General features: G+C 41.0%; 1 protein-coding gene across 1 annotated transcript in view; it reads left to right on the top strand.

The window, feature by feature from the left end:
* The first annotated feature begins 5721 nt into the window (after nt 1-5721).
* LOC117487559 (voltage-dependent R-type calcium channel subunit alpha-1E) overlaps nt 5722-14293 on the top strand; it is a 118309-nt gene continuing 109737 nt past the window's right edge. Inside the window, 2 exon segments of the mRNA XM_034136208.1 lie at nt 5722-5799; nt 5801-5988. Coding sequence (XP_033992099.1) covers nt 5722-5799; nt 5801-5988 — 266 coding nt within the window.

Below are 14293 nucleotides of genomic sequence, written 5' to 3'. Positions count from 1 at the left end.
TTAGTTGAATACTCGATTCTGATTGGTCAATTCAGAACACGTGACACGCTGTTAATCCAGTAGTACAGACCGCTGTCAAGCACTTATTGACCGTTGTTAAGGACGCTCACATCTGCAGAAAGAAGTCCGGTCGATTTAACTGTATACAGTTTGCTTGTCTTTAGTTTTCCGTTGTCTCCCGTCTGAGAGCAACATGGAGGATTTTAATATTCATTTGAATATATTTGGAGAGCACAGTAATTTGGATAAAGATAAAAAGGGACAAGAAAACAGCAGAGAAGTAAGAGAGGCGAAAAGACGGACCACATTATGGGCTATGAAACTATTTAAAGACCGGCTGATTGAAACCAACCAACAGAGTTTGACAGCAACGGGGCAGAAACCCTCGACACGGAGCTGCGGCCCTTTTTACGCATCTGTCCAGACAAAGCCTGTCGGGTGTTCCTTTCCCCATAAGGACCGCCTCGCTGCACATTATCCCTTACATATCATATATACATAATATTATACAAGGTGTATATAAGTCAAAGTGTTATGTGAATTTACATGTGTGCTTTTATAATTATTATAATTAGTTTTATTTATTTATTGTGCCTTTTACTAAATTTGAAAAAAGGGTAAAGAGGCTAATTTATTGTTATTTTTATTATTATTATTATTTCTTTTTGTATTATTTCTTTTCTTTTCTTTCTTTGTTTTGCCTTTTCGTGTGTGAAATACTGCTGTGTCTATATGTTGTACTCCTTGCCTGTTCATATATAACAACTATCTTTATTTTGTCCTCAGGATAAAGAACCTAATTGAATCCTAACTGTTAAGCTCTGAGCATGCTCACCACCAGGCTTCAGGTACGCTCTGTCAGGGATCTCACGTCCTATTTTCATGCAGAGATGTAGTAGTGTGTCTGCAGACTGTCATGGCCGCTCTGACCTCGTTAACCTCGTGTTCCTCCGACACATTTCTGCTCTCAACACGTCTCTCTTACACCCGGGAGAATATTCCAACAATGACAACATGTCCGAATAAAAGTCTCTCCACATTCAGTATATAATAAGTACTCTGTGAGACTTCTCTTGCCTGCTTTATAGGAATCACTTTATCCAGAGGTGTAAAGTAGATTTTGAGGTACTTGTACTTTACTTGAGTATTTCCATGTTATGCTACCTTGTACTTCTACTCCTACAGTTCAGAGGTACATGGTGTACTTTTCCTCCACTACATGTATTTAATACCTTTAGTTACTTCACAGATGTGGATGAATGATGTGAAATATAATCAAGTGTTAAATCAGACTTTAGTTCCCCCTGGAGTAAATCCACAAGCTACCCTGCAGTATACAAAGTCATTCAAACTAGCTGCACCTTTACCAGCTTTGAGAACACTTTCATGATCAATCATTATAAAACATATCATATATATTATTCTGAAATGGACCAATCTGCACAATCACTACTTTTACTGTCGCTACTTTAACTATATTTTGATGAGAATATTTCTACTTTCACTTGAGGAACATTTTGAATGCAGTACTTTTACTGTAACAGAGTATTCCTACACTCTGGTACTTCTACTTTTACTCAAGTACAAGATCTGAGTTACTTTTACTCAAGATCTGAGTACTTCTACTTTACTCAAGTACAAGATCTGAGTACTTCTACTTTTACTCAAGTACAAGATCTGAGTACTTCTACTTTTACTCAAGTACAAGATCTGAGTACTTCTACTTTTACTAAAGTACAAGATCTGAGTACTTCTACTTTTACTCAAGTACAAGATCTGAGTACTTCTTCTACCTGTGCTTATATCTGTCAGGCTTTTATTTATTAATATTATCTTATAATTTTTCCTAGGCAGTATATAAACATTAAAACCATTATTATATATATTTTAAATGTATTTACTTGGTTTGTCAATACATGTACTTTGCTCAAAATACGTGAGGACGTCAGATAGATATAGATAGATAGATAGATAGATAGATGGATAGGTAGATAGATAGATAGATAGATAGATAGATAGATAGATGGATAGGTAGATAGAGATAGATAGATAGATAGATAGATAGATAGATAGATAGATAGACTACGCTCAGCATCGATGGCTCTCTGGCTCGCTAGCTCTGGTAGCATAGAAACGGTCCAAAATATTTCTGCATGAATACTTAAAGTCATGTTCAATTGTACGTTCAGTCTAGTTAAATAAAATCCCCCTTTTATTAATTAGAGTCAACCTAAAGTGTCTCCTCTTCTGCAACAGAGAGCTCCAGCGTTTCGCTTGCAGCCTCTTCCAGGAAAGAGCCATCATCGCTCCCCTCTAATCATCCGGGTTTTAACACCTAATCACCATAATTCACCCCTCACCTCTCAGCAGAGCTGCTCTCCTGCTGCAGGAAACACAATGTGATGCTATCTGCTGCAGGAAGAGCTAACATCTACACCACTGGGACCGAAATAGCAATGAGACACAGAGCAAGAGAAACACAATACAACATGGCTTTTCAAACCTTAGATAAAACCGTCATTAAAAAGACAAGAGGATAAGATAGACCTTTATTGGTTCCCATAGAGAAATCAGGAATATATAACAATTAAAACAAGATTTAAAAAATGTATAAGGGCCCTATTGATATTCAGATGTATATCAGTATGTAGTGCTTTTTAAAGTAGAGACACTACATACTGATATACACCTGAACATCAGCAGGAGAGGACTCTTTAAAGTAGAGACACTACACACTGATATACACCTGAACATCAGCAGGAGAGGACTCTTTAAAGTAGAGAGACTACATACTGATATACACCTGAACATCAGCAGGAGAGGACTCTTTAAAGTAGAGACACTACATACTGATATACACCTGGACATCAGCAGGAGAGGACTCTTTAAAGTAGAGACACTACATACTGATATACACCTGAACATCAGCGGGAGAGGACTCTTTAAAGTACAGACACTACATACTGATATACACCTAAACATCAGCAGGAGAGGACTCTTTAAAGTAGAGACACTACATACTGATATACACCTGAACATCAGCAGGAGAGGACTCTTTAAAGTAGAGACACTACATACTGATATACACCTGAACATCAGCAGGAGAGGACTCTTTAAAGTAGAGACACTACATACTGATATACACCTGAACATCAGCAGGAGAGGACTCTTTAAAGTAGAGACACTACATACTGATATACACCTGAACATCAGCAGGAGAGGACTCTTTAAAGTAGAGACACACTACATACTGATATACACCTGAACATCAGCAGGAGAGGACTCTTTAAAGTAGAGACACTACATACTGATATACACCTGAACATCAGCAGGAGAGGACTCTTTAAAGGAGAGACACTACATACTGATATACACCTAACATCAGCAGGAGAGGACTCTTTAAAGTAGAGACACTAAATACTAATATGAAACTGAACATGAGGAGAATAGGGCCTCTTTAAACAATTGTAAGCCTCCTAACTGTAAGAGACAGTTAGAGGAAAATGAGTGCGTCTCTTTGCAAGATTTATAATGAGGAGACCGTCATGATCTGTCTGTTATGTGCTCTATTTTTAATGTGCTCATAATGTGTTGGAGCACTAATGAGTTGGAGGTCACACACCATTGATCACTGCCTCCGTCACACCCTGCCACCAAACACCCATCAGTATCAGATTTAACTCTCTCCTCAATGTGTTTTTGGTTGTTATCCTGAAATAAGGTCTGTGGTTAACACAAGCTGAAGAGATTTACACGTTTTGATCTACAACATGAAATACGTCAGATACCCCACTGGTGAATTTAGATACAGAGGTTGCTAACAAGTGTCTAAATGAGACGACTAAACGTCATCACGCCCAACATTATCCACCTTTAGCTTAGCGGTGGTGACGTGAAGTCATGTGACCGTGCTGTAGTTCCTTTATAGCCCAACATTAGCCACCTTTAGCTTAGCGGTGGTGACGTGAAGTCATGTGACCGTGCTGTAGTTCCTTTATAGCCCAACATTAGCCACCTTTAGCTTAGCGGTGGTGACGTGAAGTCATGTGACTGTGCTATATTTCCTTTATAGCCCAACATTAGCCTCCTTTAGCTTAGGCGGTGGTGACGTGAAGTCATGTGACCGTGCTGTAGTTCCTTTATAGCCCAACATTAGCCGCCTTTAGCTTAGCGGTGGTGACGTGAAGTCATGTGACCGTGCTGTAGTTCCTTTATAGCCCAACATTAGCCACCTTTAGCTTAGCGGTGGTGACGTGAAGTCATGTGACCGTGTAGCTCCTTTATAGCCCAACATTAGCCTCCTTTAGCTTGGTGGTGGTGACGTGAAATAAATAATGTCTGATTCTTTTACAACAGACACTATATTAGTTAGTATATAGTTTTTACTTTAATCCTGATAGCAATCCACCATTTTTGTGTGACAGTTATCAGATTTTTTTAGTGAAAACAGTATACAGTTTAATTTACAGTTAAAAAATGTATTGTAATCCTGTTAGTATTGCCTTTTTTTTGGGTTGAAATGTCACAGTAATCTGTCCTTTTTACGTAAAGGAATACACTTTTTTGTATCCTCATAACGAAATCCGGTTAAATGTAATCCACTACTCCCAGCCTGGTGCCCATTAGGAGTCTCTACAGTGAATGGGGGAGGATGGGAGGGTGCTCTCTCCTCACTTTCCCTCTGCAGACTCGGGGTGAGGATGTTCTCTCCCTCCGTGTGACTCGCATTGACAGCTTGTTTTGTTCGTTTCTGAGAAAGAAGATCGTGGAAAATGCCAAAGTGTGTTTCCGGTCCTCTTACGCACGCTGCAGGTTCCCGTGTTTCTGAAGCGATAAGAGAAGAGGAGTGATGTGAAAGACTTAAATCCTCCATGGATCTCCTGCACTGAGGATGGCTGAAGACGTGACCTGTTGCAGCTTCTCTCTCAGATCAGTGTTTGGATGGATAACACGCGCTTCGGATTGTTAAATAATGCGGGATTTAATCACTTTTTCATGGATTTGTTTCTTTTATTTTGAAATCGTCTCTAATGTGACACAAAAGGAAAACACACAGCGATTGTTTTGAACACATTTGGAAGTTGAGGAACATTTCATTCGCTGTTTTCGTGCGTAATAAACCTCAGGATGGACTCAAACTGATCTCCTCGCTGTTTGTGTCTTTTGTTTTGAAATCCTCATAATTGGACACGAAAGAAACTCAATCCGTGATTGTTTTGAACATATATGGAAGTTAAGGAACATTTAATTCTGTGTTTTTTTGCGTTATAACACCGAGGATGGCCTGAAACTGATCTCTGCTGTCACACCCTGCTTTCCAGGAGACTCTAACCATGGATTCGTGTCTTTTATTTTGAAATCTTCTCTAATTAGACACACATGGAGATCAGTCCTCCGTGATTATTTTGAACATATATGGAAGTTGAGCAACATATAGTTCGGTGTTTTCTTGCGTAAGAACACCGAGGATGGACTGAAACTGATCTCGTCGCTGTTTGTGTCTTTTGTTTTGAAATCGTCTCTAATTGGACACGAAAGGAGCTCAGTCCGTGTTTGTTTTGAACCTAGGCCTTTATGGAAGTTAAGGAACATTTCAATCGGTGTTTTCCTGCGCCGAGGATGGACTGAAACTGCTCTCAGCACCGCGCCCTGCTGCTTTCCAGGAGTCTATAACCTCCTTTTTTTTCTCCTCCCCTTCCCCTCCTCCTCTTTTCCTCCAGAATGGCCCGGTTTGGAGACGAGGTCCCGGGCTTGCTGAGCTCCGGGGATGGAGGCTCCGAGCTGCACCGGATCCGGGATGGGGGGGGGTCTCTCCACAGGGGGCATCTCTCCCGCTTTTAAACAGACCAAAGCGCAGCGCGCCCGCACCATGGCACTGTACAACCCAATCCCGGTGCGCGAGAACTGCTTCACCGTCAACAGGTCGCTCTTCATCTTCGGAGAGGACAACCTGGTGCGGAAGTACGCCAAGAAAATCATCGACTGGCCATATCCTTTTATTCCTCTGGTGTGAGGGAAGGGGGTCTTATGAAGACCTGGGGAGAGGGTCACAGAGAGGTGGGTAAAAGTGTCCCAGTGTAACACACAATTTCATGTCCAAATTACACACAGAAAAATTATGATATCATATTTCATTCTATTATATCATTTGATTTATTTTCAAATTATGATATTAAATATTATACATTATTTTTATTTTATTTTATTATACTATATTCAATTATATTTTTATATTCTTATTTTAGTTATATTGTGTGTATATATGTGTTTTATTATCTTATACTACATTATTTTACATACTATTATGCTATATTATTATATTCATTTATATTATGTTTTATTATATTGTTTTATTTAATATGATATGATATGTTATAATATATTATACATCATTTTCTTATATTATTTTCTTATTTTTCTATTTTATTTTTATTTGAATATATTATATTTAATTATATTATTTTATATTTTAATAAATTATATGATATTCTATGTTATTATATATTTTTTATATAATATTATATTATAGTGTCTGGCTCTTAGTTATGTGCAATTGAAAGTCTATTGGGAGTTTCAGCACCATGGACAGCACACTCAGGGTAGTACATGAGAAACACACACACACACACACACACACACACACACACACACACACACACACACACACACACACCACACACACACACACACACACACACACACACACACACACACGAGTTGTTTGAGTGATACATTTCCTCTTTGGTTTTCTTTAATTAATACAATGCTGTGATAACGAGCTCTGAATCTGACTCTCCAGGTGCATCAGTGGCATTATTTCAGGATGTTATGGAACAATAGTGAATGCAATTAGAGGATCAAACATCATTTAGACTTGTTTATCTATTTCCAGACACAAAGCAGGGCAGCAGGAGAGTGTGTCGGTGGAAAGTGTGTTAGAGGAGTTTCTGTGTTTATGGCAGTAAATCCTTTCTGTCAACAAGAGGCTCTGAACACACACTCTGATCTGTGAATATATCGAGCCCAACAACAGCTGCAACAGGTGGTCGTCGCATCTAAATTTAGTCCTATTATTGGTAGATAATACGATCAATTGTTTTGGTAATTTTTAAGCAAACATATCTGGCTCTGACTTCTCCATTGTGAGGTTTTGCTGCTGATCTCTGTAGACGTTGTGGAATATGTTTGACTTTTGTGCTGTGGATGGGAACAAAACAAGACATTTGAACATATATCATTTTACAATTTGGGCATCTCTGATTGGCCGGGGCAGATTTTGATCCTTTTAGTGGTTATTTTCTATCATTGTGGTTCATTTGAGTTTATTTATGGTCATTTTGTGTGATTTTGAGGTTATTTTGAGTTACCTTGTTGTCTTTCTATTTCTTATTGTTGTCAAATCTGTAAGACACAACTCATCTCATAAATAGTGTGCTTTTAGTCGACACAGAATGACCACAAATTGACCCCAAAATGACAAAGAAACACCACATTACCAGTAAGAGGAAGATAATCACTACAAAAAGACTCAAAATGACAACAAAGTAACCTTAAAAACACATAAAAAGACCTTCTAAACACGTTAAATTACCTTAAAAACACATTCAATGATCTTAAAACACATGAAATGACCTTCTAAACATATTAAATAACCACAGAGACAAAAAGATATTTAAGAAACACATTGATCACACATTGTACACGAAAAATAACCAAATTGACCACAAGGATACACACTGTTTCTTTATTAGTCCCTTTGAGTCTTTTCTGCTCATGTTGTGGGAATTTGTGGACGTTTTAGTATTAATTGTGTGTCTTATTTGGGTCAATTAGTGTCTCTATGTAGTTTGTCAGTCACTTTGAGTCCATGTGTCTATTTGTTGAAGGCCAGTAAACCTAATAGGCGTTTTTTGTTATGTTGCCTTCCTTCACATCGTTTACCGCTTACACCTTTATTAACTTACTTCAGTGCTGTGACATTAGGGACATTCTGGCTGCTTTCTCAAACCCTCTCCCTCTCTCTTGAACTCCCCGTATCATTTCCTGCCTCGCTGTGCGGCTCACCAGGTGTTTTTTCGGCCAGGTGACGCTTCCTCTCTGCTTTTGTTCCCGTCCATTCAGCAGCTTCCTGACGGCACACCATGAAAACCGGGGCCTCTATTGTTGGGAGCATCCATTGTGGGTCTTCTCTGGGTTTACCCAACGTGTTGAGGTGATTAAAAATAGAAACGGGATGAATTTCAATCAACAGCTGAGGAAAAAAACAGTAGAAGGGTTTGTTTGTTGTCGTATTACAGATGTTTGAGGCAGTTTAGACATGCTTCAGAAATCCTTTATCCGTCCATAAGTCAGGAAATTAGAACAGCAAAGGTACACATAAAAGGCACGAGTAAGAAAGAGGCGAGCACATGTTGGTAAAATACAAAACAAATAGACACACATCCATGGAGAACTAATATATATGAAAGGTGTGAAGGAGCCAGCTACATTAACACATTGTAAATAAATAGTATAAAGAAAGTCTTTATCTACCTACTTGTATAATTTATTTACAACAAACTACCCAGCTGTCTAGTTTCCTACCTAGCAACCAACCTAGCTAGTTAGCAAGCCATCTACCTACCTGTTTAATTTACTACCTACTTAATTTCCTAATTTCTTTCCTACCTACCTACCTACCTACCTACCTACCTACCTACCTACCTACCTACCTACCTACCTACCTACCTACCTACCTACCTACCTACCTACCTACCTACCTACCTACCTACCTACCTTCCCACCTGTCTAATGTCCTACCTAGTTACAAACCTGGCTAGCTAGCAAGCCATCAACCTACCTGTCTAATTTGCTACCTACTTATTATTGCTTTCACACACTGGCTATTCTTCCTGGGGTCCACACACACACACACACACACACACACACACACACACACACACACACACACACACACACACACACACACACACACACACACACACACACACACACACACACACACACACACACAGGAAAAAGGTCGGCCATGTGTTTGCAGGACAGCTCGTCTGGCTCACCTCGCTGTGAGAGCCTCTGAGTGATCATTAACATCAGAGGATGAATTCAGGGAGTTTCCAGAGGCTTTGAGTGAGTACCAGTGGAAACACAGAGGTGTGTGTGTGGGCGTTAGAGAGCCTATTACACTCCGTTTGATATTTATTGGAGTACATTTTCTCTGAATGAATGAAATGAGTGAAAGCATTCTTTGAATCTGAAGTCATGATGATGAGCTCTGGTTTCTCTGAGACTCGTTTTACTTTGAGACTTGTGGAGTGTTGTGGAGGAATATATTATATATTTAAATACGTATTGTTATCCTGCTAGTAATCCACATTTTTTAAGACATGTAAGAGTAATGTGATTTCTTTTGTGTAAAGGATAGTGGTGGTCTAATGGATATTGAGGTGGGCTGAAGATCGGAAGGTTGTGAGTTCAAATCCCGCCAGGAACACCACCACTGGTGTGCCCTTGAGTAAGGCACTTAGTCCTCAGTTACTCCAGGGGGAATGTCCCTGTAATTGGTCATTGTAAGTCACTTTGGATAAAAGCATCAGCTAAATGAAATGTAATGTAACTATAAGGAAATACAGTTCCCTTTTTTTGTATCCTGACTACCCGTTACATGTAATCCATTACTCCCAAAGCCTGGTTACTGATTATGTTTCCAGGTAATAGTAGAATACATGTTTAAAGTACCCCTGCATGAAGCTCTCAGCAGAAAGAGGTGCGTTTGATTTTCGGCCCCCTGTACCTGCAGCCTGATGGAGGCTCGGCAGGGAAGGTCACAGCTAATTAAGCCCGAGTTTAGTGAGGCGATCCTGGGGAGGACTGACAGCTGCTCCCCCTGTCTGATCCCCACTGAGACCCCCCCTGCTGTGGGAAGTTTCCCATTGAGAAGATACACCTCTCAATAATTCATCGTTGGATTTATAATAGCTTGTTTCATGAGGGCGCTGCGTAATAACCGCGTGCTCGCTGGCTGTCTTTAAAGTGTGGAACTTTTTTTTTTTGTGATCACATGTTTTGCATTTACAACCAAAAGCACACTTTTTTTTCTTTTTTTTTAAATAAAATAACTAAAAGTACATAAGAAAAAGTAAAATGAGACAACAGCACATACTTACAAAATATACAAAATGCAGAATTAATAAAAAAATAATAACAATAATACAGACCTCCCTCCCAGACATATAAACACACACACACACACACACACACACACGCACGCACGCACGCACGCGCACGCACGCACGCACGCGCACGCACGCACGCGCACGCACGCACGCACACGCACGCACACACGCACGCATGCACGCACGCACGCACGCACGCACGCACGCACACACACACACACACAGGATGTTCTTTTTTCTATAGCAGAGGGGTTTGAATGCATGAATGCTAATTTAATGAAGGGTGTATTTAAAGTTGTAATTCCTTGGTGGAGCTTAAACTTGAGGATTGAACATTCATTTCTCTCCTAACTGAATTGCATCCTTGCATGAAAAATGGAAATGGAAATGAGCGAGGAAATGACCCCGCTGTCCCCAGAGGTCGCCCCGCCCAAAACCAAATGACTAAAACTGATTTTCCGCCCATTGATCGCTGTGTCACTTCTTTAATGAGAGCTGATTTCTTAGAGGGAATTTATCTGAAGAAAACAAAAGTAGTTATTGTGGATTTGGATTATGCTAAGTGTGCACTGGTCTGCAACCAGAAGAACGTTAGATCACCTTTTCAACTTTTCAACTGTTCCTTTATAGCCTAACGTTAGCTTTTTACTTCAGAAATCATAAGGTGGTGGACCACACAGAGACACACAAGGACCACATAGAGACACACAAGGACCACATAGAGACACACAAGGACCACATAGAGACACACAAGGACCACATAGAGACACACAAGGACCACATAGAGACACACAAGGACCACATAGAGACACACAAGGACCATAAAGAGAAAGACAAGGACCACACAGAGACACACAAGGACCACACAGAGACACACAAGGACCACATAGAGACACACAAGGACCACACAGAGACACACAAGGACCACATAGAGACACACAAGGACCATAAAGAGAAAGACAAGGACCATAAAGAGACACACAAGGACCACATAGAGACACACAAGGACCACATAGAGACACACAAGGACCACATAGAGACACACAACGACCACATAGAGACACACAAGGACCACACAGAGACACACAAGGACCACATAGAGACACACAACGACCACACAGAGACACACAAGGACCACATAGAGACACACAAGGACCATAAAGAGACACACAAGGACCACACAGAGACACACAAGGACCACATAGAGACACACAAGGACCATAAAGAGAAAGACAAGGACCACATAGAGACACACAAGGACCACATAGAGACACACAAGGACCATAAAGAGACACACAAGGACCACATAGAGACACACAAGGACCACATAGAGACACACAAGGACCATAAAGAGACACACAAGGACCACATAGAGACACACAAGGACCATAAAGAGACACACAAGGACCATAAAGAGAAAGACAAGGACCACATAGAGACACACAAGGACCATAAAGAGACACACAAGGACCATAAAGAGAAAGACAAGGACCACATAGAGACACACAAGGACCATAAAGAGAAAGACAAGGACCACATAGAGACACACAAGGACCACATAGAGACACACAACGACCACACAGAGACACACAAGGACCATAAAGAGACACACAAGGACCACATAGAGACACACAACGACCACATAGAGACACACAACGACCACACAGAGACACACAAGGACCATAAAGAGAAAGACAAGGACTACATAGAGACACACAAGGACCACATAGAGACACACAAGGACCATAAAGAGACACACAAGGACCACATAGAGACACACAAGGACCATAAAGAGAAAGACAAGGACCACATAGAGACACACAAGGACCACATAGAGACACACAAGGACCATAAAGAGACACACAAGGACCACATAGAGACACACAAGGACCATAAAGAGACACACAAGGACCACATAGAGACACACAAGGACCATAAAGAGAAAGACAAGGACCATAAAGAGACACACAAGGACCACACAGAGACACACAAGGACCACATAGAGACACACAAGGACCATAAAGAGACACACAAGGACCACATAGAGACACACAAGGACCATAAAGAGAAAGACAAGGACCACATAGAGACACACAAGGACCACATAGAGACACACAAGGACCATAAAGAGAAAGACAAGGACCATAAAGAGACACACAAGGACCATAAAGAGAAAGACAAGGACCATAAAGAGACACACAAGGACCACACAGAGACACACAAGGACCACATAGAGACACACAAGGACCATAAAGAGACACACAAGGACCACATAGAGACACACAAGGACCATAAAGAGAAAGACAAGGACCATAAAGAGAAAGACAAGGACCATAAAGAGACACACAAGGACCACATAGAGACACACAACGACCACATAGAGACACACAAGGACCACATAGAGACACACAAGGACCATAAAGAGAAAGACAAGGACCACATAGAGACACACAAGGACCATAAAGAGAAAGACAAGGACCATAAAGAGACACACAAGGACCACATAGAGACACACAAGGACCACATAGAGACACACAAGGACCATAAAGAGACACACAAGGACCACATAGAGACACACAAGGACCATAAAGAGAAAGACAAGGACCATAAAGAGAAAGACAAGGACCATAAAGAGACACACAAGGACCACATAGAGACACACAACGACCACATAGAGACACACAAGGACCACATAGAGACACACAAGGACCATAAAGAGAAAGACAAGGACCACATAGAGACACACAAGGACCATAAAGAGAAAGACAAGGACCACATAGAGACACACAAGGACCATAAAGAGAAAGACAAGGACCATAAAGAGACACACAAGGACCACACAGAGACACACAAGGACCACATAGAGACACACAAGGACCATAAAGAGACACACAAGGACCACATAGAGACACACAAGGACCATAAAGAGAAAGACAAGGACGATAAAGAGAAAGACAAGGACCATAAAGAGACACACAACGACCACACAGAGACACACAAGGACCACATAGAGACACACAACGACCACATAGAGACACACAAGGACCACATAGAGACACACAACGACCACACAGAGACACACAAGGACCACATAGAGACACACAACGACCACATAGAGACACACAAGGACCACATAGAGACACACAACGACCACACAGAGACACACAAGGACCACATAGAGACACACAACGACCACATAGAGACACACAAGGACCACATAGAGACACACAAGGACCATAAAGAGAAAGACAAGGACCACATAGAGACACACAAGGACCATAAAGAGAAAGGCAAAACCAAAAAGAGATGTACAATTATAAAAGAATTAGTCAAATTCACCACAAAGAGACCCGAAATGACCACAAAGACACACAATGACTAACAACAAAGACAAATGGCTATAAAGACCGACACAAGGACCTCAAAGACACACAAAGACAGACTGTTACAAAAATATATTCATAAAATAGAAGTGCATACAGTTAATATTACTCCATATGGAGATTATACTCTACACACATACCACACACACACACACACACACACACACACACACACACACACACACACACACACACACACACACACACGCACGCACACACACACACACACACACACACACACACGCACACACACACAGATCTTCTAATAAGCCTCAGATGATTCTCTCTCTCTGTGTGATAGTAATAATAATCACTGAGGCTCCAGTCTGAGTGTATTCTCAGATTCACATCATGGCATCCCGCTCCATCTCCGTGTCTATTTTTACACGCGTGTTCCAGCGTCACTGTGACTCACAGCTGACGAGACGAAGCGTGATGAACGAGGATGAGGAGGAGGAGGAAGAGGAGGGTTTCTGTTACACTTGTTGAGATCAGTAATCTAGTTTCCAGCAGTGTGAACTTAGAGATGTTGAGGATCCCAAAGTGTTCTGATAGAAATGTAGAGTAGGGTCTCCAGCTCATAGAGACTGCCGGATGCTAACCTGCACATGTTGGGCTATTTGCACAATTAGCATACGTTGGGTTGATAAGCATATGCATACTGTGTGGGAAACTTCTGTGTAGCAATGCAGTGGGAGTCACCGACTCAGGAAGGAGACACGGTGAGAGTTGGAG

The sequence above is a fragment of the Trematomus bernacchii genome, unplaced genomic scaffold (genome assembly GCF_902827165.1).
Source record: "Trematomus bernacchii unplaced genomic scaffold, fTreBer1.1, whole genome shotgun sequence".
NCBI classification, from domain to species: domain Eukaryota; kingdom Metazoa; phylum Chordata; class Actinopteri; order Perciformes; family Nototheniidae; genus Trematomus; species Trematomus bernacchii.
Note: the sequence above shows the minus strand (reverse complement) of the source record. Positions and strands in the feature narration are given on the sequence as shown.